The 22,796-nt window shown below is 43.3% G+C and overlaps 3 protein-coding genes across 8 annotated transcripts in view; 2 read left to right on the top strand and 1 right to left on the bottom strand.

Annotated features, from left to right (window-relative positions):
* The window catches only part of LOC115474697 (phosphatidylserine decarboxylase proenzyme, mitochondrial-like), a 55,395-nt gene extending 53,525 nt beyond the window's left edge, over nucleotides 1-1,870 (top strand). For all 4 annotated transcript variants that reach the window (XM_030210310.1, XM_030210308.1, XM_030210309.1 and 1 more), the window contains one exon: nucleotides 1,239-1,870. In XM_030210310.1, coding sequence (XP_030066170.1) covers nucleotides 1,239-1,463 — 225 coding nt within the window. In that variant the 3' untranslated portion in view covers nucleotides 1,464-1,870. The remainder of the gene's footprint in view (nucleotides 1-1,238) is intronic.
* Nucleotides 1,871-6,966: 5,096 nt separating this feature from the next.
* Nucleotides 6,967-9,340, bottom strand: HYLS1 (HYLS1 centriolar and ciliogenesis associated). Its single transcript, XM_030209801.1, has one exon. The coding sequence runs from the start codon at nucleotides 8,533-8,535 to the stop codon at nucleotides 7,141-7,143; it is 1,395 nt and encodes a 464-aa protein (XP_030065661.1). The 5' UTR covers nucleotides 8,536-9,340; the 3' UTR covers nucleotides 6,967-7,140.
* Nucleotides 9,341-9,459: 119 nt separating this feature from the next.
* Nucleotides 9,460-22,535, top strand: PUS3 (pseudouridine synthase 3). Of its 3 annotated transcripts, none has more exons than XM_030209021.1 (5): nucleotides 9,467-9,546; nucleotides 12,983-13,475; nucleotides 19,306-19,880; nucleotides 20,356-20,549; nucleotides 20,855-22,535. In XM_030209021.1, exons 2-5 carry the CDS (start codon nucleotides 13,098-13,100, stop codon nucleotides 21,193-21,195), a joined length of 1,488 nt encoding a protein of 495 aa, XP_030064881.1. In that variant the 5' UTR covers nucleotides 9,467-9,546; nucleotides 12,983-13,097; the 3' UTR covers nucleotides 21,196-22,535. The 3 variants fall into 3 exon arrangements, with proteins under 3 accessions (XP_030064883.1, XP_030064881.1, XP_030064882.1); XM_030209022.1 differs by having other exon boundaries at nucleotides 9,495-9,546; nucleotides 13,042-13,475; XM_030209023.1 differs by lacking the exon at nucleotides 12,983-13,475 and having other exon boundaries at nucleotides 9,460-9,546.
* The last annotated feature ends 261 nt before the right edge of the window (nucleotides 22,536-22,796 follow it).

Here is a 22,796-nt window from a genome sequence, read left to right as displayed (position 1 = left end):
CTATAATGCAGTGCACCTAACTTGTGTGTGCAGGTAAAAGGGGCGTGGTTATAGGTAGGGAAATAGGCATTTCATGGGTGTTCCAAAATTTACATGCTGAGTTATAGAATGTGGTCCATTGCGCCTAAATCCATGCACTGGGATTTATGCCATGTTCTTGTTGGTGTAAATGGAGGTGCATAGTTTTAGGCACTGAGATATCAACTAAGCATATTCTACATAGCGTGCCTAAATCTAGGTGCCGCTTATAGAATATGCTTATTCAATATTGATTTCCACGCCGAGTTTTTAGGCGCCATATATAGAATCTCTCCCTTAGGGGGAATTCTGTAAATGGCACTGAAAAATTAGTGCTTAGCACATGAAGCCAATTCCCAAGTCTAAAGTCTGGTGTAAATTTCAGCACCCAACTCATGGCATTTTGGCACATAAATGGCCCTATTCTATAATACTGCATGCAAATTTTTGGAATGTCCATGACCCACCTTTGCCACTCCCCTGGCCATGCCCCCTTATGAGTTGTGCGCTATAGAATAGCATGCAGGCAGATGCACGCTCAAATCCAAATTAATGCCAATTAACTTGAATAATTAAGGTCAACTAATTCATAGTTAAGTGCACATTAAGCAAAGCAATTTAGTTGCATGGGCATCTTGGATATGCATTGAAATTTTGGTCTCCTGCATAGAATCTAGGGGATAGTGTGACAAAATGGTGCTTTTCCTCATCCTGCATTTGCAAAATCACGCATGTCTGTTCAGGGACTTGTGAAAATACATCTTAAAGAGCCTGTATGAGGTGTGTGTTTTTGTGTGTGCATGTATTCATGCATGTTTGTTTTTTATGTGTGTTTGCGTGCATTTCCTTGTGTGTCTTTGTGCCTATGCATATGGACGGACGGAAGCTCCACAGCAGGCACTCTCACTTGGTGAAATGCACCTAAAAAGGTTTGGGCATGTGTATTAGCAACTATTAGCCACCTTTTAGAGCAAAGAGTTGGGCATACAGAACAGGTAATGGCTCTCCCCATTAAGATTTGCTGGAGACAGAATGCTGGACTTGATGAACCATTGGTCTGCCCTATTGAATTTATTATGTTGAAGCCAGAGGGATGGAGTTGTGTAGTGTTAACACTGGAGCAAGAGAATGATAAAACATAAGAATATTAAGACAGAAATGGGGAATGATCATATATCACTATGGTAACTAATTCTATTTTTATTTCCTCTTACTACTAGGAACTGCACACAAATTGTGCTCGTCACGTGAAAGGGCATTATCATGACTGCAGCTACAATGAGCAGTGCAGGCCAGCTGGCATATTTATGGGCAAAGGTGCCAGCCTTGGAGAGTTCAATCTAGGATCCACCATTGTTCTAATCTTTGAAGGACCCCGACACTTCAATTTCACTGTGGCTGGTGGTCGTAAGATCCGTGTAGGGGAAGCACTAGGGAGTCTGTGAGCATTCAGGGTTAATGCAAAAGGGGAATGGAGAAAGAAGGTCAGAATGTGTTATTCTTTCACACTAGTATGGTGCCCAATGATGTGGTAGCAGATGAAAAATTAACACATCCTGAGCTTTGTATCCCATTGTCATTGAGCAGCATCTTTCTTTGACTGAGAAATCAGGATACAGCTCCTTTGAAAGAGACTTCCAATACTGTTCCAGTTGCTTACAAGCTTTGTAAGTTGGCTGTTCACCCTTTCCCTTGAGGGTTGAGCACTACCACTCGAGCGCTCCCATTCTAAGGCGAAGGTACTTTGTGTTAGGAATCAAACATGGATCTCTAAGTGCTGCAGTACCTCCAGTCCAAGGAACAGGAGCTCACCCTGTGAATGGAAAACAGGGACTCCCTGCCAGAGGAACAAGAGCCTAAATCAGGACTGGAACTCAACAGTGATCTACATTCTGGACTACCGTGTTTAAAAAATGGTGGAGAAAACTTATAGCACAAAACTGTTTCTTGAAAACAAGTTTACATATGAATTGATTGTTTCTATCACTCAGGGAGGGGGACTGTCCTGGATTCTACAAGTAACTAGGATCCCTAGGGAAATAGTGTAGGAATTTAGAGCAGGGATTCCTAAACTTTTCACACGAAGGGCCATGTAGAATATTTCAGATCATCAAGAGGCCAAAGATGGTTGTGATCCCTCTCAGAGAAGAGCTTGCTGAATGAGAGTGAAGGGGAACTGTGTCTGATCCTTTCAGTGATTTGAAACACTGGGGAAGGAGTGAAGTAGGAGACATGGATCCTACAAACAGAGCAGACAATCCGAACCCGATTAGAGAATGACACAGGGACAAAGTTTGTCCCCATTCCGTCTTCATCCCCGTCCCCACAGGTTTTGTCCCCATCCCCGCCAGCTTTGTCCTCATCTGAAGAAGCCTCAAACATTTATGATTTTATGTTTAAATCTTGTTATTAAAGTATAAAAAGGAACAATATGCTGTGCAACTGTTTATAAATCACAAATAGAAAACAATAATAAAAACAAGCAACTATAATAACCCCACCACCACCCTCTACCCTTCCAACCCCAACAATAGCTGACTTCTACTACCCCAAGGAGCCCTAATCCACTCTTTTAAAATGTCCAGGGGTACAAAATACAACCCATTCTGTATGCCCTAGTGGGGAGAAATGTGACCTATGAAGCACTGTTATGAGTTTTTTCATCTGTGGATGAATAATAAGTCATCAACAATCTAAGGCTTCAGTCTAGCTCTCCTGTCTTCCACAGTCCTTCCTGCAATAGAAAATGTCTTCTCAGAAGATATGCTGGTATCAAGAATGTACAGGATCCCCCATGCAAATTTTGCCAGGTGTGGACAGCACTTTTGTTTTTCCAAAAAATAAAAACATTATCGCCGGCATCACTCGAACATAAATAACTGTCCAATTCATTAACAGCTTTCAAAGTAGAGAATGACACGGAGACAAAGTTTGTCCCTGCCCCCACCCTCTCAGGCTCTGTCTCTGCCCCGTCCCATCCTATCCCCACTGGATCTCTCCCCATTCCCGTGTCATGCTCTACCCCTGATTCCTTGCTTTCCCCTACATCTGTCTTCTGGAGGATGGGTAGTTGGCAGGACAAGGGGAGCAGAACATTTAGGTGCCACTGTACATTTAGACCCAATTCTCTTACTCTGTCTCCTAGCCTGATTTTTCTTTCTTTCCACTGCCCTGGCTGCATTCCATCCCTTCTTCTTCCCCAACAGTGCCACTGCCCCTCCAGCTGCTTTTCAGTTGCCTGGGATCTTGCTTTCTTATCACCCAAGGGGAGGCTGTAGTTTCCATTGCCTAATCTACAACTCATGATCTGGTGCATAGTACTATCACAAAAGCCAAGACTATTGCCACATTAGGCATATGATCACACATGCCAGGAACATTCAGGACACTATAGCAAAATCCTTCCCTCTAGAGGGCTAGGTTTCCCAACAGATGCTGAAGACCTGTCATCAAGAATACATGCTACACCCTGACAACAGCTCTGCAACTCCTAAGAGAGGCAGCAGCGCTGTTGGGGAGAAGTGGGAAGCGAGCACAGCCGGGATGTAGGACAGAAGGGAACTCAAGCTAGAAGAGAATTGTGCTTGTATGTTGTGGCACCTATGCAGCGGGGCCAAAATGTCCTGGCGCCTAAACATCACATACACCAGGACAAGATGGCATTTTTCAGTAGCATTTTCCCTTTTTTTCTCCTCACACTCCTCTTTTACCCCTTCTCTTTGCTCACCCTACTACTCTTTCCCCCACCTACATCTTCTCGCACAATCTTACAGCACCAAAGCAGGGCACATATACTTCTGGTCCTGCATAACTGAGGTCAGGTATCACCAATACACAGCCTGGTACTGGAGGCTCCGAGTGAGACACACCCATTCAACAGTCTGGGAGTATAGGGGTTATGGATATTCTTGGCTCAATGTGACCAGGGGGAAGGGAAAAGACGAGGAACTGAGTAGTGGAAAGGCTTCGCGGGAGGGAAAGAGAGGGGAAAACTGCTAAGACTGAAGCTGCAGAAGGAAAGGAAGGATGGTGAGAAAATGGCAGAATAGAAGGCATGGGCCAAAATAAATATATTTTGCTCCGTGTGCCTGGACTGATCTGGAGAGAGGAAAAACATAGTGGGCCAGGAAAACTCCAAGGGCCACATCCAGCCTACAGTTTCAGGACCCCTGATCTAGAGCTAAGGATGAAAACTTTCTTCCATATCAAAGTCCCTTTGGAATTAAATTTCTCAAATCTCTCTCTATCTCTGCTCAGTATTCAAACGTTTGAGATGAGATGAGCACAGATAAAATTCGGAAATCATTTCTGTGGAGAGAAGCATGTATGTCTACGAATCTGGGTTCTTGAAGAAATTTGTGTTTTGGTGTTATGTGACTGTTCTGTAGTTGTGAGGTTGAATGTATGGAAACTACATAGTATATATGCATGTGCACATGGATTTCTTGGTTAATTTCCATCTTGATTTCCTATGCTCCATCCAACAACAAAGCATCTACAGCTCCTCACTCTTAGAAAACCCACATAGGTCAGGTTCCCCATTTCTGCTGGACGGAGAAGCACGTAGTCCCTAAATCAGCACTTATAAATGTTTCTGGTCTCAGGGAACAGCATAGATGACTTTGAATTTGGGGGGAGGGGGGTATGATCCAGTGTTCACCTTTTTTTTTTTTCCAGCTGCAGTACAACAAGAAGTAAACTATGGGAACCAGTAGGAGCACATTATTTTTAAATGCATTTTATGCCAAATGAGTATTTAATACATGTTTCGTTAATTTTTGCTGACAACACATGACCTCTCTCATCTTAAAAACATTCCACAGCAGCAATATCCCTGTGCCAGAATTCCATTTGAGAAAAATTAGAAGTGGTTAATATTTACTGAGTCACACATTTGTGTTTTAATTTTGAGGCTTGCCCTCAGTGTTCTGGGTGCGAGTGTGCTGAGAATATTGTGCTTGTGATATCACAGAAAATAGTACCTAATTAGCTCAGCCAATATGCATCTGATATTTGTGATATCACTGTCAATTGCCTCCAGCATGCATGAACTCAACTGTGTTTAGAGGGCAAAGTGATTAAGATACTGACTAACATCTTCAACTAATCTTTAAATAAGTTACGAATGTTCTGTTTTGGCTCTAGAATATCAGCTAGAAATTCTGAATCATAAATAAATGAACAGTACTGGCTTAAGAACATTTTTTATTATAAACCAACTAAAAATAAATATGTTTATAAGTATAATAAAAGCAATTAACTTCATACATTAAAAGCAGTAAGAGGATTATGGAAACTGGATGAAAAGCACCACAAAATATATTACTCATTTCTCTGGAATTTGAGTTTATAGCAAAGAAATATAGACAACCCACACACACAATTGACATTGGGGTGGATAGCTCTATTTTTTCATCTTGTATATGTTATCAAAGAACAATCTTAATTTAATGAAAAGGTATTAAATAACAATGTATTAGATTTACATCATTAAGGTAATGAAAATAGATACTTTTTGTGACTAGGAAGAGCGGCTTTGGATGTTGTCTTTTGAAATAAGAACATTGTGGTACCAACATTTGCCTGCTTCATTAATGATAGCTCCTGTTCATTCAGCTCTGCTTAGGTAGATGCCAGAAGGCAAAGATGTCCTGATACAGAAGCAGAATTCAATGCAAGGGCAAATCAAAGGGGAAACAGGACTGTGATATTCACTTCTAGTTCTTGAAGGCTGCAAATGGTTTAGAATATTATTAAAGAACATACAAGACTGATTTGCTTCTAATGGAAATGGTATACACACAGATGTACCCCATGCATATTTATTAGGGATGCCCTTAAAACCTGAGCTGTTTGCAACCCTTGAGAACCATCAATGAATATCAATGGTTAAGGATACCTTAGGAGTCATTTGTCTCTTGAGACCCCATAAAAAAAATCATGTGCAACTATCAGGCATATTTACAAAGCACTTTGGGAGGCTAAGTGCTTTGAAAATACGCCTCTATGTGTCTTAAAAGGGAGATCCACTCCAGAAAAAGACTGCTCAAAGCATATACAGGTCAATATTCAACCACGTTGGTCAGTGCTTTTATTAAAAGCTGAGACAGCTAAGTAAAACACAGATTCAGCACTGCTACCCATATAGCAAGCAGTGCTGAGTATCCCAGTGGACTGCTCCACTGCCATCCGGATAAGGTTAGAACAGCTTTTGATCTGTCCTGACTTTATCTGGATAGTTATTCAGCTAACAGTCAGAATATCACCACTTTCTGCATAACCTGCTGCTCTGCCCACACACCACCCAGCACTACGTGGATAATATCGCTAAATATGAATGGAGAGCACTGAATAACGGAACTATCCAGATAATTGCTGTTATCTGGATAGTTCCTTTTGAATATTGGGCCCATAGGACTGGATTCAGCAAATGGTGGCCAAATTTGGGCGCAAATAAATGAGCACTATTCTAAAAATGGTGCTCCGAGTTGGGACCCGTTTATAGAAGAATAGTGCTTAGCGACAGGATTCATGCCCAAGTTTGGGTGTGAGGATTTACACCAACTGAAACTTGGGTAAATTCTCGTGCCAAAATTAGGTGCACATCTCCTGTATACTGTAATACCGCACGCATTTAAATGAATGCCCTTGACCCGCCCATACCTCCTTTTCAGTTGCACACTAAAAACTTTACGCACGCATCTCTATAGAATAGCGCCCAACAAGATGCATGCACAAATTTAAATGACCAAATATTGCCAATTGTTAGCGCTCAATTATCGGCACAAATTGGCTCGTTCCTCAATTAAATTGTGTGCACAATTTTGAGTGCCATTTATAGAATTTGGGGGATTGTGCATATCTACTGTAAAGATCTGGTGGCTAAAGGGGGAGAGGATCAGTTATCCTTTTGGTAAATATCCAATGAGGTCTGTAAGAAAATAAAGAAAATTAAGCATAGGACTGGTAGAGAAGAGGGGCATACTGATCCTGTTGGGAGTTTTTCTTAGAGGGACAAAGGATAGGGAGTAGGAGGCTTCTTACGAAGGCCAGATTTGGGGCAAAGAGTGGGAGAAATTTCTAAGCAGCATAGAAAATCTTGCCTAGGAAAAAAAATCAACTCTAGGACGGATAGATCTTGGTGTGAGGAATGATTCCATTCGCCAGATCATAACGCACCCCCCAGCGCAAGGTGGACCTCTTCTTCTCAGTAGGCACCACATAATTGTTGGGGACATATACCGGAGATGCCCTAGGATGTGGCTGAGGAGCTTTGTACAGCATTTGCTCACGCATACCCCAGCGCAGTTCTTTCCTATCTTTCTCGCCTGGGGCCTGGAAAGCGTCCCAGCCTCTCTTGTACTGTTGGTATTTAGCCACAGGATCTGTTTTCTTCTGGTGGTTCCCAACAAGCCTAGGACGGATGAAGGATTTGAGTCTGTCATGGTCCTGTTGCTCCCGTCTCCGAGTCCACAAGTACATGGGCACAAGACTCATTTCCAACCTCTCTGAGTCAGATTCACCATTCCAGGATTCTTCGCAGCAGACCTCGGACTCCATCTCACTGACTGTGGATTCATCAGAGATTTGGACCCGTCCATCCTCACTCTTCCGTAAGACTTTTCTTTTCATAGTTGGCCTTTGCCACCCTTCTGCTGGCTCCTCCTGGGGGCTTCTGGAAGCACTGCTGGCACAAAGGCTACTGTCTCCACCACAGCTGCTTGGCCTCTCCTTGGTGGTAATGGGGGCTACTTGTCTGTCATCAGCGTTTAAGAGGCTGCCACTGAATGGGCTGGACAGAGGATGGCTGTCCATTCTAGTGTTGTTTACTGGACATCCTACCCACGTGTTGTTCTTGAAGAAGGCAGAACCAGTCTGCTGGATTGGATCCATCTCTGCATGGAGCTTGGTCCAGGCCTGGTCTCTGGTACCGGAAGGTGCACCTTGAAGAGGTCTAGTCTGTGGAGGACTGCTACAAGCAGGGAGGGTACTCCATCTCCCTCTTCCAGAACTGCAATCTACACTCCCGAGCATACCTGTTTCTGCACCCCTTTCAAAGAAGAAGGCAGCTCCTGAGGTTGATTTGGTCCATGTAGGAGGCTCTGCCCAGGCCTCCTTCCCAGCAATGGCGACTATACCACAGGAAGGCTCAGCCCTTGTACATCCCCCAGAGGAAGGGGTTGCCTGGGTTGGTTCTGGCCATCCCTCCTTGCTGTTCCTTGAACCCCAACTTTGGTCTTCCTTGGGCTGTGGTGCCTGTTCCGCCATCTGGTGTACCATCAGCTGCTCTAGATCTCGCTTGAATTCCATGAGCCGCTCCTGGGGGACATGACTGAAACCCATGAGAGCAAGCTCATGCCTCAACTCCTCCTCAGTCACCTCAGGGGCCAGCACTACATTGCTGCTGCAGCTTCTCCTTCTTTCTAGTTTCTGCTGCTGTCTCTGGTAAGTATCCAGACTGTTGTCATGGTTCCTGTACGTTCTGCTTTCTGGCTTCCACTTCTGGCAGAGATCCATGTTGCTGTCCCACTCAAGGTCCAGGTCTGGGGTGTAAGTTTGACTCGGCTCTGAATAAAAGTCTCTCAGTGGTTTGAAGATTATTCTGTGGATCTACGAACTTGTTCTGGCTATCGTTTTGTCAGAATGAGAAGCCACCCTTTATGAAGAAAACAGTATAGCGCGATCTCCTTTAGCAGCAAGATAAGCGATGCTCGCCCTCTCAGCTTTTACACAGCGAGATGTTGATCAATGCTGAATCTCTTTGTAGTATGTAAGACGGTAATTTACAGCAGTTTCTAGTCTGATCCCCGTGATCTCGGCCGGGTCCTTCCTGCCGTCTTATCCTAGGCACCGGTTATCTGTCTCTCAATCAGTCCTGAGCGTATGGCTTTCTGTAACAGGTGCCGTCTCTTACCTCTCTTCCTAGTCCTGCACAAGCGGTCTCTCTGGCTTTTCTCACAAGCAATGAAACCAGTCTCTCAGGCTTATTTCCGAGTGTCTCCCAGTTTCTACAGCAAGTTGGGTCTCTGTCTCTGGTAGTTCCCTCTCTATATTTCACTCAGCACAACCAAAGCTCTTCCCTTGTTATCCTCACAGTGCAGAACTCACACGTAGCATATTTCCAGGAGGATACACACCCTACCTGCTAATGTCTGTCTCCCAGAATGCAGCATTATCTTCTTAATCGCTTCCAAGCTCTTGTGCATGCCATTCTCTCCAGTTTATGGTATTTTTCTTTTCCTTTGTTTTCTCCTTCCAATTCCCGGGTCTCGACGGCGGGAGGAGCCTTCTCCTAACGGCTCCCGACAGGCTCCATTGCATAAACGCCACGACGACCTTCCGCAACGTCGCCAACGGAACTGTGCGTCCTAATAAGGGGGGGGGGGGGACTACAACTCCCGGCAGCCTCCGTGAAACAATGTGCTAGTTAGTAGACTAGAGCACGCTACAGTCAATAAAAATTTCCTACCGTCCGTGTCCGTAACTAGCCGGAAGCAGTGTGGGAAACTGCGTCGCAATTCTCGTGAGGTAAGAAATTTTGTTTGTCAAAACTCATTGCCCATATTTCTTCGAGGAGGGGTGGGGAATAGCCGATAAACTATGAGGATCACAAGCAGAGTTGGAGGATACTTAGTCTGTTCTGGACGGCGGCCGGGGCTGACCCAAGTCAGCCGTGCAAGCCTAAGCCTGCGCCTGTTCCGTTCTGGTCTCTCTCTCGTTCCGTATTTTTTTTAGGGTCTCCAGTAGAGAATGACATGGGAATAACGTTTGTCCCCGGCCCCTTGGGTTCTGTCTTCATCCCATTCCCCACAGGTTCTGTCTCCTTCCATGCCTCATCCCCGTGGGCTCAGTCCTCATCTGCAGAAGCCTCGAACACTTATGATTTTATGTTTAAATCTTTTTATTAAAGTATAAAAAGGAACAATATGCTGTGCAACTGTTTATAAATCACAAATAGAAAACAACAATAACAACAACAACTATAATACCATCACTACTGCCCTCCCAACCCCAACAATAGCTGACTTCTACTACCCCAAGGAACCCTAATCAGGGTTGCCAGGTGGGAAATTTTTTTCCCACCCAGAGCCCAAATCCAGCCTAAACTCAAACACCGCCCCTGACACCCCCACCCCTGCATCATCGGCCCCGCCCAAAACGTCACTAACCCCGCCCCCCGCAGCCGAAAAAACCACCCAAAAGACACAAAACAAGCCCAAAAATCCGCAACCCGCCGCGGGCAAAAATTTCCCGTGGCGGGTCGTGGAAAACCGCCCACCTGGCAACACTGACCCTAATCCATCCTGTTAAAATGTCCAGGGGTGCCCTAGTGGGGAGAAATATGCTCAGTGAAGCACTGTTACGAGTTTTTAATTTGTGGATTGTCATAAACAATCTCAGGATTCAGTCTAGCTGTTCTGTCCTCCACAGTCCTTCCTGCAATAGAAGATGTCTCTCAGAAGATGTGCTGGTAGCAGGAATGTACAGGATTCTCCATGCAAATTTTGCCAGTTGTGGCCAGCATGTTTGCTTGTTTTTCCAAAAAAATCAAAATATCATCTGCATCACTCAAACATAAATAACTGTCTAGTTCATTAACAGGCTTCAAAGTAGAGAATGACAAGGGAGAAAGTTTGTTTCCATCCCTGCCCCATCCCCATGGTAACCTCTAGTCTTAAGCATCTACTTCCTCTCGCTGCAAAAATATCCAGCATCCCTCCCCCTCCCCCTTCCTTTCCCTTCCCTTTGCCTCTGTTACCATACCTCCATGGGAGCCGAGCCTGCATAAAAGAATTGTAGTGATTGGCCTTTGAGCATCCCTGTGCATGCTGATGTTCAAAAGCCCACTTCTGGCCTACACTGTTGTCTCTGCCAGCTGTGGTTGTGTTGTGCAAGACTTTTGTGAATTTATGCCAGCCTCCCTGGTCTTCTTACCAACTCCACCCTCCACAGGCCTACCTTCAAAAAGCCATGGTGGTCTTGTGATCTTTTCTGGACAGGAGAGATCCCAAGTTACTCCTGCTGCTGCTGGTTCTGTAGTCAAAATGGCTGTTGCAACTGCTGCAGAAGGTTGCAGCAGTCATTTTGAGACTGGAACTGGTATGGGTAGGAGCAATTCTCACTTGCTCCTGCTTTCATGCTGGTTCCAATCTCAAAATAGCTGCCGTGACCTCCCATGGCAGTCTTAGCAGCCATTTTGACTACAGAGCAGGAGAGACTCAGTATCATTCCTGTCCTGAAAAGGCCATTAGACTATCAAGGTTTTTGGAAGGTCGGCCGGGGCGAGAGAGAGGAATGGATTTTAAGCCGGGTTGATGGGCTTTCAGCCTGGTGTGCATTGACAGGTCTCATGCTGATTGCTCATTGGGTGATTAGGAAAAAGGAGCTGGTAAAGGAGGAGAGGAAAAGTAGATTTGTGTTACGAAAGAAGAGAGGAAGTTTATTCTTTTGTTATATTAGTGGTCTGGGGTCAAGTGTTAAAATGAAATATTGAGTTAATTTCACTTAATTTAAAAAAATCCACTTTTTTCCACTGGATGGTGTTACAAGATGAACTAAAATAAGAAAAATATGGGAAGCACTGATCTAGGAATCAAACTGTGTTATTGTAGTGGGCCAGTGATGTGTTTCTTCACTGACCTGATGAAGAGAGCATAAATATCAAAAACTTGTCAAACATTAAATTAGTCCAACAGAAAATCATTGCCTACATCTTGTATTTATGGGGGAATTCTGCACAACGCAAAGACTCTCCTCAATCTCTCTCCTTCTCTTCCATAGAGATCATGCAGCAAGAGAAGGAGGAAGTGAATGGCTGCTCAGTGGGCCGCCACCTCCCCTGCTAGCCCAGACCCAACTGTTCATTTGAACCATGGGGCTGTACAGAGGCCTGCATGGTTCACTTGAACCATCAGGCCTAGGGTGGCACTGGAGGAGAGGGTGGCTTGACGTACAGTCATGGTCCTCCTGTTGCCGCACAATTGGGCAGAGAGAGAGAGGGTAGACTAAGCTGGTGCGGTGAGGGTCACTGAAGCAGGCTGAAAAGGCATAGGAGGAGGGAGGAAGCTAGCAAGGCTGAGTGTGTGCCATAGGGGTGGAGGGGGGTCAGAAAAAGCTGAGTGTGTGCTATGGTGTTGACGGTGGAGCAGAGAAAGCTGAGCGTGTGTTCTGGCGATGAGAGGGGCTCAGAGAAAGCTGAGCATGTGCTATGGAGTTGGGGGGCAGAGACAGCTGAGCGTGTGCTATGGAGAAGGAGGGGAGCCTAGAAGGCTGAGCATGTGCTATGGAGAAGGGGGGACCGAGAAAGCTGAGTGTGTGCTATGGGGGGGGGGGGGGGAGTCGAGAAAGCTGACGGTGTGCTATAGAGAAGGGGGAGGAGCTGAGAAAGCTGGGTTTATGCTATGAAGGGAGTTGAGAAAGCTGAGTGTGTGTGTTGTGGAGAAGGGGGAGCTGAGAAATTGTGTGCAGTAAAAAAAAAGGGGGGGGGAGAAATCTGAATTTGTTCTATGGGGGGGCAAGAAAGCTGAGTGTGTGCTATGGAGATGAAGGAGGGGGAGGAGAGTAAGCTGTCAGTGTGTTAGTGATGTGGGGGAGAGAAACAAAGGTGGGGAGGGGAGGATAAAGATCGAGGTGAGGAGGGTGTCTAGGGGGAGGGAGAATGAGAGTTGGGGGTGTTGTGGGAGAAGACTTTAGGGTCAGACAGAATTAGGGGTCTTGCTAAGAGGGAGAGGCAACTGCATTTGGACTGAGAGATGGAATGGGGTAGGCTGGAGCCTGAGGAGAGAAAAGACAGGAAGGGATTCAGACCTTATGATGGGAGAGTTCTGTGCAGAACACTGTAAGCTATGTAGAGATGTGGAGAGTTTTGAAACATTTTGCACAGAATTCCTCTAGGAGTAAACTTTATTACTGTATTTCCACATATCCAAGTGGACTAACATGGCAATCGCAATACTCTCTTCAGGGTGCAACTTCCAGCTTTTCAGTTCTCAAAGATCAAACAAATTATTGGATTTCTGCTAGGATTCCTGGAGATCCCATCAACAGCCAGTCCCAATTAGTAGAAGAAATTGCTGCAGATGATGGCAAATGATGAGATTCTGGAGAGAGAGAAGCTGGTAAGCAGAGTGGCAGAGCTGGAGAGAGAGGTGGAGATTCTCCGCCAAAGGCTGGGAAAACAGCCTATGACTGAAGAGAAAAGAATGGCTGGTGGGAGAGGCCGGAAGCGCCAGCAGCGCCCCTTTAACTTCAGTGCCTACAGCCGCAGACACGTGGCACTGAAGATTGCCTACCTGGGATGGGGTTATCAAGGCTTTGCGAGCCAGGAAAACACTCCCAACACGATTGAAGAGAAGTTGTTTGAGGCCTTGACTAAGACTCGGTTGGTGGAGAGCAGGCAGACATCCAACTACCACCGATGTGGACGGACAGACAAAGGTGTCAGTGCTTTTGGACAGGTGAGTAACACAGCACACTCTGTCAGTGAGATTTGTAGTAGAAGCAGGATATGAACACAGGTTTGCAGATGGTCTGGATTTGTGCCTTTGAAAGAAAAAGAAATCTGCAACAGAAGCAATGAAAATTTCAGATAGTGCAGGAGTGAACAAAGCAAAGAAAACAGAAAGTTCACACACAAGCCAGGGTACAGAAATAGAACAGCTTAAGGGTTGATCAAAAAAACATTAATAATTTTATGAACGTTTTTATTTTCATATTAATGGCAACAAGATGACTAGCAGGGACTACCAAAGCAGGCAGCTCCAGTGTGGTGGTGATTTTTATTAATACATGTCTGTCCTCGGGAGTTAAATTGTATCCACAATACCTTTGCTCAGATGTACACCAGCTTGTCAGAAGAAACAAAATATTGTTGTTAACAAAAGTTGCATTTTGACCTGCTAAGGTGTTGTTTCTTTACAGCTATTATCTCTGTGCTCACACCACTAAGCTGCCACATACTGAGATTGGTAGTAGGAGTGGGATCAGAGCCCGGATCTTCATGGTAGCGATGGGAATGGAACTCATATCCTAGGACTTCTCTTGACTGAATCTACTGATCTGGCTGGGACTCTGAGCTCCCTTGTTGGGGATCAACCTTGTTGGATTATTTGTAGTAAATAATTAGCAGATTTTAGTACACACAGCTTCAGCTTTAGAAATGTTAATTTCTTTCTTCATCTCTCTCTCATTCACCCCTGAATAATTCACTGCTGAGTCACTTTAAAGTTGAAGTAACAAAACATCTGTTTACTCACAGTTTGTAGTTAGATTATAATCAGACAGGCTTATATTTACATATTACTATACATTTGTCTTATCAGCTCCTTCCATGTGCTTAGATGGTAATGGATGCTCACACCACCATAGATCCTCTCAGGTTAGGAGAGATCATGAGCTCCATGTGCTCCATGTGCTGTGTCTGCTGCATCTAACCCCCACAGGAAGTTGCATAGCAGTGTGACCTCTCTAAGTAATTCACATCAGAGGTCACAGAGTAATCACAGAGAAATAATAGGTGACAGGCAATGCATGTAAAAATACAATACATTCCAACAAACCCCTTCTCATGCATAACTGTCATGCAATTATTTATTCATACAAAGTCCAAGCTTATACGCAGATTCACAAAATGTTCTCTGGGTAACGGTTTGGTCATGATGTCAGCTGTCATCTCACTGGTGTGACAATAGTGTAGACTGATGACCCCTTCTTTCGCCAACTCTCGCACGTTGTGGTATTTCGTTGCGATGTGCTTGGTGCGTGACTGAACCTTGTCATTCTGTGACAGTCGGATGCAGCTCTGATTATCTTCCATTATCTGGATTGGTCTCTTTTCAGCTATTCCGAAATCCAGCAAAAGTTTTTCAATCCACATCAGTTCTCTGCACGCTTCCGATACGGCCACATATTCAGCTTCTGTAGAAGACAGACTCACAATACTTTGTTTATGACTGGCCCATGAAATTTGTACATTTCCATACATAAACACATATCCACTTGTGGATTTATAATCAGAATGATCCCCTGCCCAATCTGAATCACAGTAACATATTAGTTTTGGATTACTATTGGCTGAAATCTTTAATTTACAATCAATGGTACCCTTTAAATACCTTACCATCCTTTTAACTGCAGTCCAATCTGATTTGGTAGGTGAGCTGACCCTTCTGCTCAAAATTCCTACTGCATTTGCTATATCAGCCCTGTATGTGGTAGCTAGATATAAAAGCTTACGTATGGCTGATCTATATTGGATGTTATCTGGTAAAGGTTCTCTTACTGTTTCATCCTTCAGAAAATCAGTGATCATGGGAGTGCTTACAACTTGGGCATCTTGCATACCTAAACTTTCAATAAGCTCATTTATTTTCTGCTTCTGGCTTAGAAGATAAGAACCATCATTTTGTTTCTCAATTTCTATACCAAGATAGTATGACACATTTCCAAGTTCTTTTATCTCAACATTGTGGTTTAAACACTTTACAATGTCCTTGTACTCTTGCTCACTTTTGCTTGCAATGAGCAGATCATCAACAAAAGCTAAAATGTATGCATATTGTCCATTTCTGCACCTAGTGTACAAGCATTTATCTGCTTCACCTTGCTTAAATCCTAAATTTGTCAATATTTCATGCAATTTTTCATTCCAACATTTTGCACTTTGCTTTAATCCATAAAGACCTTTGTTTAATTTACACACTAGCTGTCTTTGTTTTGTATTTATGAAACCTGTTGGCTGTTCCATGTACAAGTCTTCAGTTATATCTCCATGAAGAAACGCTGTTTTCACATCAATGTGGTTGACTTGCATGCCTTTTGAGACTGCAATGCTCAGAAGTGTTCTAATTGTCGTGTGTTTCACTACAGGTGCAAACACTTCATCAAAATCTTCTCCATATTTTTGAAGATATCCCTTTGCCACTAATCTGGCTTTATATCTTTCCACTTTTCCTTGTGCATTCCTTTTTAACTTGAATACCCATTTGCATCCTATAGCTTTCTTGCCAGGAGGTAATTTTGTAAGAATCCAAGTATTATTTTTATCCAATGCATCAATTTCTTCTTGTGCAGCTTTATGCCATTCAGCAGCTTCTTCTGCTGGCATTTTCTCAATCTCATCCCATGTTAAGGGCTCTTGAGCTTCTGCTGACTTTGTTAAGTAAGACAGTCTTGGGGGTGGAACACCTTTGTTTTCCCTGGATGAGCGTCTGACAACAGGTTGGTCTGACCTTTCCGCATCCTCTAAATCTGAGAGTTCTTCTCCAATTGATTCCCCTTCTCCAACTGTACTGTCTTCTTCAATGATCCTTTCTGTGTCTGCTTCCTCTGTCTGTTCCTCGTTAGATACAGGTGAGTTGCTTTCAGACATCTGCCTTGGTATGGCATTTATATACACTGGCATGTCTATTATGGTTCTAGTTTCATATTCTGGATGATAAGGCTCATCTGGGATAATCCAGCCTTTATCAACCCTTTTGTTTTCATCAAAATATGTAACATGTCTTATGCCAACAATGCCAGTTTTCAGATTCAAAATTCTATATCCTTTGTGTCCTGGAGTATAGCCAACTAAAATGCCCCTTTCTGTTGTGGAATCCAGCTTATGCCTTCTTTGCTTTGGTACATGAGCATATGCTGTACTTCCAAATGTTCTTATGTGTGACAGGTTTGGCTTCCTACCATGCCATGTCTCATGTGGTGTGCGCTCAGCGCCTTTAGTTGGCATTCTGTTTTGTAGGTACACTGCTGTGAGAATGGCTTCCCCCCATAGTCTTTTAGGGAGATTGCTATCTGACAGCATACATCTGGTCATTTCCACAAGTGACCTAAATTTTCTCTCTGCAACAGAATTTTGCTCTGGTGTATAAGCTACTGTTGTGATATGCTGAATGCCTTCTTGTTCTAGAAATGTGCGCATGCTTTGTGAAGTGAACTCACCACCATTGTCGGTCTGAAGAACCTTTGGTTTTCTTTCAAATTTATTGCTCACCATGGCTACGTATTTCTTCAGCATGTCTGTGACTTGACTTTTTTCTTTCAGCAAATAGGCCACACAATATCTAGAGAAATCATCCAAGAATATTAGCACAAATCTGTTATTTCCCAATGATGGGATATTAAACGGTCCACATAAGTCACTGTGTATTAAGTCCAGCACTTTATTACTCCTATTTCCTGTGTATTCAGGAAATGAGGGTCTCACACCTTTTTGAGTAACACAGTCTATGCATTTCTCAATTTTACCAGCATCTGCACTTATCTGAATGCCGGTGGCTAGTTGCCCACTGTGAAGATCCTGGATCACCTTAGAATCACGATGTCCCAGGCGGCGGTGCCAGATTTCCAGACTACATTTACCATCATTCTTCCTTACTTGCGCCATATGTGAGGCTTCACCTGAAATGTTCAGCTTATAAACATCATTATGCATAAAAGCTTCAGCATACACTTCATCATTTTTAGAGATTGTGCACTTACTGTTTTCAAAATGAATCACAAATCCCTTCTTATCTAATGTAGATACACTAAGCATATTGCAAACTGCTTGGGGAATATACAAGACATCACTTACAGGAATTTCTTTAACTTCATTAGACACTTTGCATTTTAAGAATCCAATACCTTTTGCTTGGATCTTAGCAGTCCCTGCGTTTGCAGTTTTAAGAATACCTTCTTCTGGACACATTTCCTGAAAGAAATTCTTACAATTGGTTAAATGGCATGTGCTCCCTGAATCCAAAATCCAAGTACTTTCATTTGAATTATTATTTACCATAGTCAAAGATTTTTCTGCCATTAGAAAACCCTTGTGTTTATCTTTGTCCTTCATACATTTCCTGGTTTGAAAATTCTTTAGTTGCATTGGCTTAGGTGAGCTAGAGGGAGTGTTTTGTGTTTCCTTACACCATTTAGATACATGTCCCTCCTTTCCACATGAGTAGCAAATCAGCTTGCCCTTGGGTGGAGTTTTCCCATAGCTCCGCCTTCCTCTGTTCTTTGCCAAGAAATTTGTTTCATTTCTCTCTGACTTGCTTTGAGAACACATCTCCTCAGAATCATTTATTATGCATTCCTGCCTTAGTTTTGATGTTGTCTGTTCAAAAGATTGCCCTTCAATGGCCTCATTTACAGACCTAAAAACATCAAACTTCTTTGATAGTGAGGTAAAAAGAAATGCTCTTTTCAATGCATCACACATGGGAATTCCAGAAAGTTCTAGCTTTTGAAATGAAGACATAAGATGCATAATGTGATCATTACATTTACTTTTATCCCTTAATTTGGTTTCATTCAACTCTGCTAACCAAATTGGTTGCTGCTTTGCATATGTAGTTGCATACATAGTTCTCAGTTTATATAAAATGTCCTTTGGTGTATCTTTTCCCTCCACTAATATGGCTTGTTTCTCTGAGAGAGCTTCCAAAAGCATGCACTTCACATAATAGTTTGCATTGTCCCATTCAGCCATATTTTCAGCTGTTCTGTCTTGGTCTAAGCATATATTTAATCTTTTTGCTCGAAGGAGACATATGAATCTTAATTCCCACTGCTGATAATTAAACTCAGTTAATCTAGGCACCTTGAGAGAATAGAACAATGGTGAATTTCTTCCCTCAGCCATTTTCTTAGCCTTCTGTCTGCTGTGTGGGGGGAGAGAGAGACAGACTGAATCTTTCCTTTAAAACTTAAGAGAAAAATGTGGCCTTTTTTTTTCTGCCTGGTAATATTTCTCTTCTTTTTCAATTCCTGGCCCTGGGCCCATAACCCTTTTGTTGGATTATTTGTAGTAAATAATTAGCAGATTTTAGTACACACAGCTTCAGCTTTAGAAATGTTAATTTCTTTCTTCATCTCTCTCTCTCATTCACCCCTGAATAATTCACTGCTGAGTCACTTTAAAGTTGAAGTAACAAAACATCTGTTTACTCACAGTTTGTAGTTAGATTATAATCAGACAGGCTTATATTTACATATTACTATACATTTGTCTTATCAGCTCCTTCCATGTGCTTAGATGGTAATGGATGCTCACACCACCATAGATCCTCTCAGGTTAGGAGAGATCATGAGCTCCATGTGCTCCATGTGCTGTGTCTGCTGCATCTAACCCCCACAGGAAGTTGCATAGCAGTGTGACCTCTCTAAGTAATTCACATCAGAGGTCACAGAGTAATCACAGAGAAATAATAGGTGACAGGCAATGCATGTAAAAATACAATACATTCCAACAAACCTTTCCATCTAACCTTAGTGAAATCTTTTCTCCTTTCCCCAATACTTTTGCAGGTAATTTCTCTGGACCTCCGCTCAAACCTGGCAGAGGGCAGAGGGGTAAAGACTGGTGATGGGGGAGGAGGAACAGAAACTACACCTCATAGCAGCAATAGCTGCAAGGAGATTCGTTATGCTCACATGTTGAACCGTGTGCTACCACCAGACATCCGTGTGCTGGCATGGACACTGGTAGAGCCCACCTTCAGTGCCCGCTTCAGCTGCCTGCACCGCACTTATCGTTACTTCTTCCCACGGGCAGAGCTGAATCTGGAACTGATGAATGCCGCTGCACAGAAATATGTAGGTACACATGACTTCCGAAACTTCTGCAAGATGGATGTGGGGAATGGTGTGGTGAATTTCCAGCGCACTTTGCTGGCAGTCCACGTGGGACCAGCAGATGAAGAAGTCAGGGCCACAGGTCCCTTCCAGCTTTGTCAGTTTGAGGTCACAGGACTAGCATTCCTTTACCACCAGGTACGCTGTATGGTGGCGGTCCTTTTTCTGATTGGTCAGGGATTGGAGGATCCTGGGATCATCGACCAGCTACTGGATGTGGAGAAAAACCCACAGAAACCGCAGTATAGGTGAGATACATACAGAGGACATGTCTAGGGAATGTGAGGACTTCTGAATCTCTGCTGACTTCTCTGCGTGTTCTATCTCCTCTGTTCTGTTATTGATATAGGCAACTGCCTAGGGTGCCAAATGTTGAAAACACCAGGTATCTAGCCAAATAAAAATCTTCTCCCATTTAATTTAGTACTGTTAACTGGTGCTACTTTAAAGAGGAACCACTGTGGCCCAACACCCCTATTTGTGTTTCATAATCTCCAAGGTGTCCCGTTCCCCCCCCCCCCCCCCCCCCCCCCGGCTCGCCAAGCTCCAATGGAGGATCCCTGCCCTCACCTTCTGGTCCTGCTTATGAGATCTTAAATCTGACCCTGGAGATGTATTTCATCCACTGTTCCCCAGGCAATAGAGTTCCTGCCTTGAGTCCACTTTGTTGTTATGTTCTTTCTTTCAGTAACTATTTCTGTTTACTCTTTCTGCTCCACATAGCATGGCAGTGGAGTTTCCACTTGTTCTGTACAACTGTGAATTTGAGGGTGTGGAGTGGAACTATGAAAGGGATGTCCAAGAGTTCAACGTCACCCATCTACAGCAGCTATGGGCTAACCATGCTGTGAAGACACAAATATTGTACACCATGCTGCAGGGACTAGATTTTGCTAGGATCCTCAAAGGAACAGCAGGTAAGATGCGATTCCACTAAGGGTGAAAGATAAGAATGTGAGTTAACGATGAAAGAGATTGCAAGGATGGGAGGGGGGGACGGAGGGAAGCAGAGTGCTGGAAATGGGAAGGGAGAAAAGTACTTGGGAAGAGAAGACAGGAATGGAGCAGAGAGAGCCAAGTAGGAAAGGAGGCAGAGAGTTGTGAATGAATTGTGAGGCAGGTGGGACAGTGTGTTGGGGACAGGAGGCAGACAACATGGAGCTCTGAGTGTCTTAAGTAGCACTTCCTCTAATTTTTGTGAGCTAACATAACTTTCTTTCAGGAGAGGATGATGAGGGTCAACTGATCTCATGGAAGGACTTGGATCCCCCTATCCTAAATCAGGCCAGTGCTTTCATTGAGGGAGTGCGAGCAAGAACCTATAAGCCGCTACTGGAGCGTCCCCGCTGTGAGGGTCTTGAGTCCCGCATACAACACTTTGTACACCGTGGTCGCCTTGGACCTTTACAAGGTGGGGAACAAGAGCAAATGTCAGAGGAAGGGAAGAATCAGGAGCCAAAAAGGAGCCACATCAAGTCCAGTAATGAAGATAGCCACTGGGACTCAGAATATCCTACAAAAAAATTATGCTTGAAGTGGACAAACTCCTCAGAATCAGCCTGACATGTCATGAGTACAGACACTTGTCAGTACACTGCATACTCTTTTCTCCTGATCTACCACTATTCAGTTTTCATGGAGCTCCAGTGCTGCACCTGAGGAGGAAGAGAAGATGCACTGTCAGCCTTAACAGTGATCTTGTCACCGTGGAAGAAAGATCAAATACAGAACTCTAAGAGGACTTTGTACAAAGCAAGGGGGTCACAGCCAGGAGACGCTGAAAGTCTATAGTAATGTGCCGTGGGTCAAAAACTGAAACAGTTTTAATATTGAACATCAATGTATGTAGAAATTCATTGCATTATTATGAATCATAGTGGTATGGGACACATTCAGTGCTACAATATTATTGTGCTTATGGTCCTCAAGGCAACCTGCTTTTTTTTTTTTTTGACGAATCTGGTCCTAGATTAGCACTGTTGGAAACATCCAAAAAGTCTGGCAGATAATAACTATTATCCATTTGGTCTGTCCACCCATTGTCTACCTGTTTTGCTTTCAAAGATCATAACTGATGTGTGATTCTCTTTCCGTTGCTTTGCCACTTGGCTCACTTTGTCCCAAACATGCATGAATTCTTTTACTGTTTTGGTTTTCACTACTTCTGCTCAAAGTCAGCTTCAGGTATTCATTAGCCTTTCCATAAAACATTTTCAGACTTTCCTTTTGTTCCTCCCTTCCTTCTGATTTGTATAGAGATCTCTTTGGCCTTGACATTCTCATTCTGTGGCAAATGCTCCGCATACCTTACTGAAACTTGCAAGATATCTGCATGTTTGTAATATTAGCTTTTTCTCTCCTACAGAGAACATTTTTATCTGTTGGGGTCACCCTGTACCTTACTTATAGCTCATTATGGTTACCCTTTTTTTTTAATTGCCTCCATCTTATCAGTACCCTTTTCTAGATGTCTCACCAGATACCAGTTCAGAGGTAATTCATCCCTTTTCCTAGTATTGACAGCTGTCTTGTCCACTCACATATAGTAATAGCTTTTCTAAATGCTTTATCATGTTGACTGGCCATGTTGATGTCCTCAGAGATGAGACATGAGTCTTTCCTGTTGATGCTTCCGAGAGAGTATTTGGCCTTGAGATACAAATTTAAAAAAAAACCTTTTTTTTTTTTTTTTGGATTAAAGCATAATTGTGAAGTGCCTGACTATAAGAAATTTGAAAACCAAAGTCCTTTTTTTGTATAAAATCTAACATCCTTGTTTAGTATTGTTTGATGTTGGTCAGCTGTTTACATTAAACAGTTGTACTAGCAAAAGAAAAATGTTTGGGATAATCCAGTTTGTAGTTCATACAAGCAAAATCATTAAAGACACCCCTCTATTTTTATTGCTCTGATTTTAATTTTATTCCATAAGGAGCTATATGTTTAATATGTTTATGAAAACTCTTCCTTAGCCGCCTCTGACATTACAAATCTGAATACCTGGGGGATAGTGTTCTGATGGTCACCATAGCTCCATTCTGTTTTCATATAATAGTATGTAAAGGATGAATACAGCACAGAGAACAGAACAGCAGATTGTTATTAGCACTGTTCCCTCTAAGCTGAAGAGTTGTCCTCCAACTGCATTGCTGAGAGTAGTAGTG

Source organism: Microcaecilia unicolor, chromosome 7 (genome assembly GCF_901765095.1).
Source record: "Microcaecilia unicolor chromosome 7, aMicUni1.1, whole genome shotgun sequence".
Taxonomy (NCBI): Eukaryota; Metazoa; Chordata; class Amphibia; order Gymnophiona; family Siphonopidae; genus Microcaecilia; species Microcaecilia unicolor.
The sequence above is the reverse complement of the archived record's forward strand: the minus strand, read 5'-3'. Positions and strand labels throughout refer to the sequence as shown.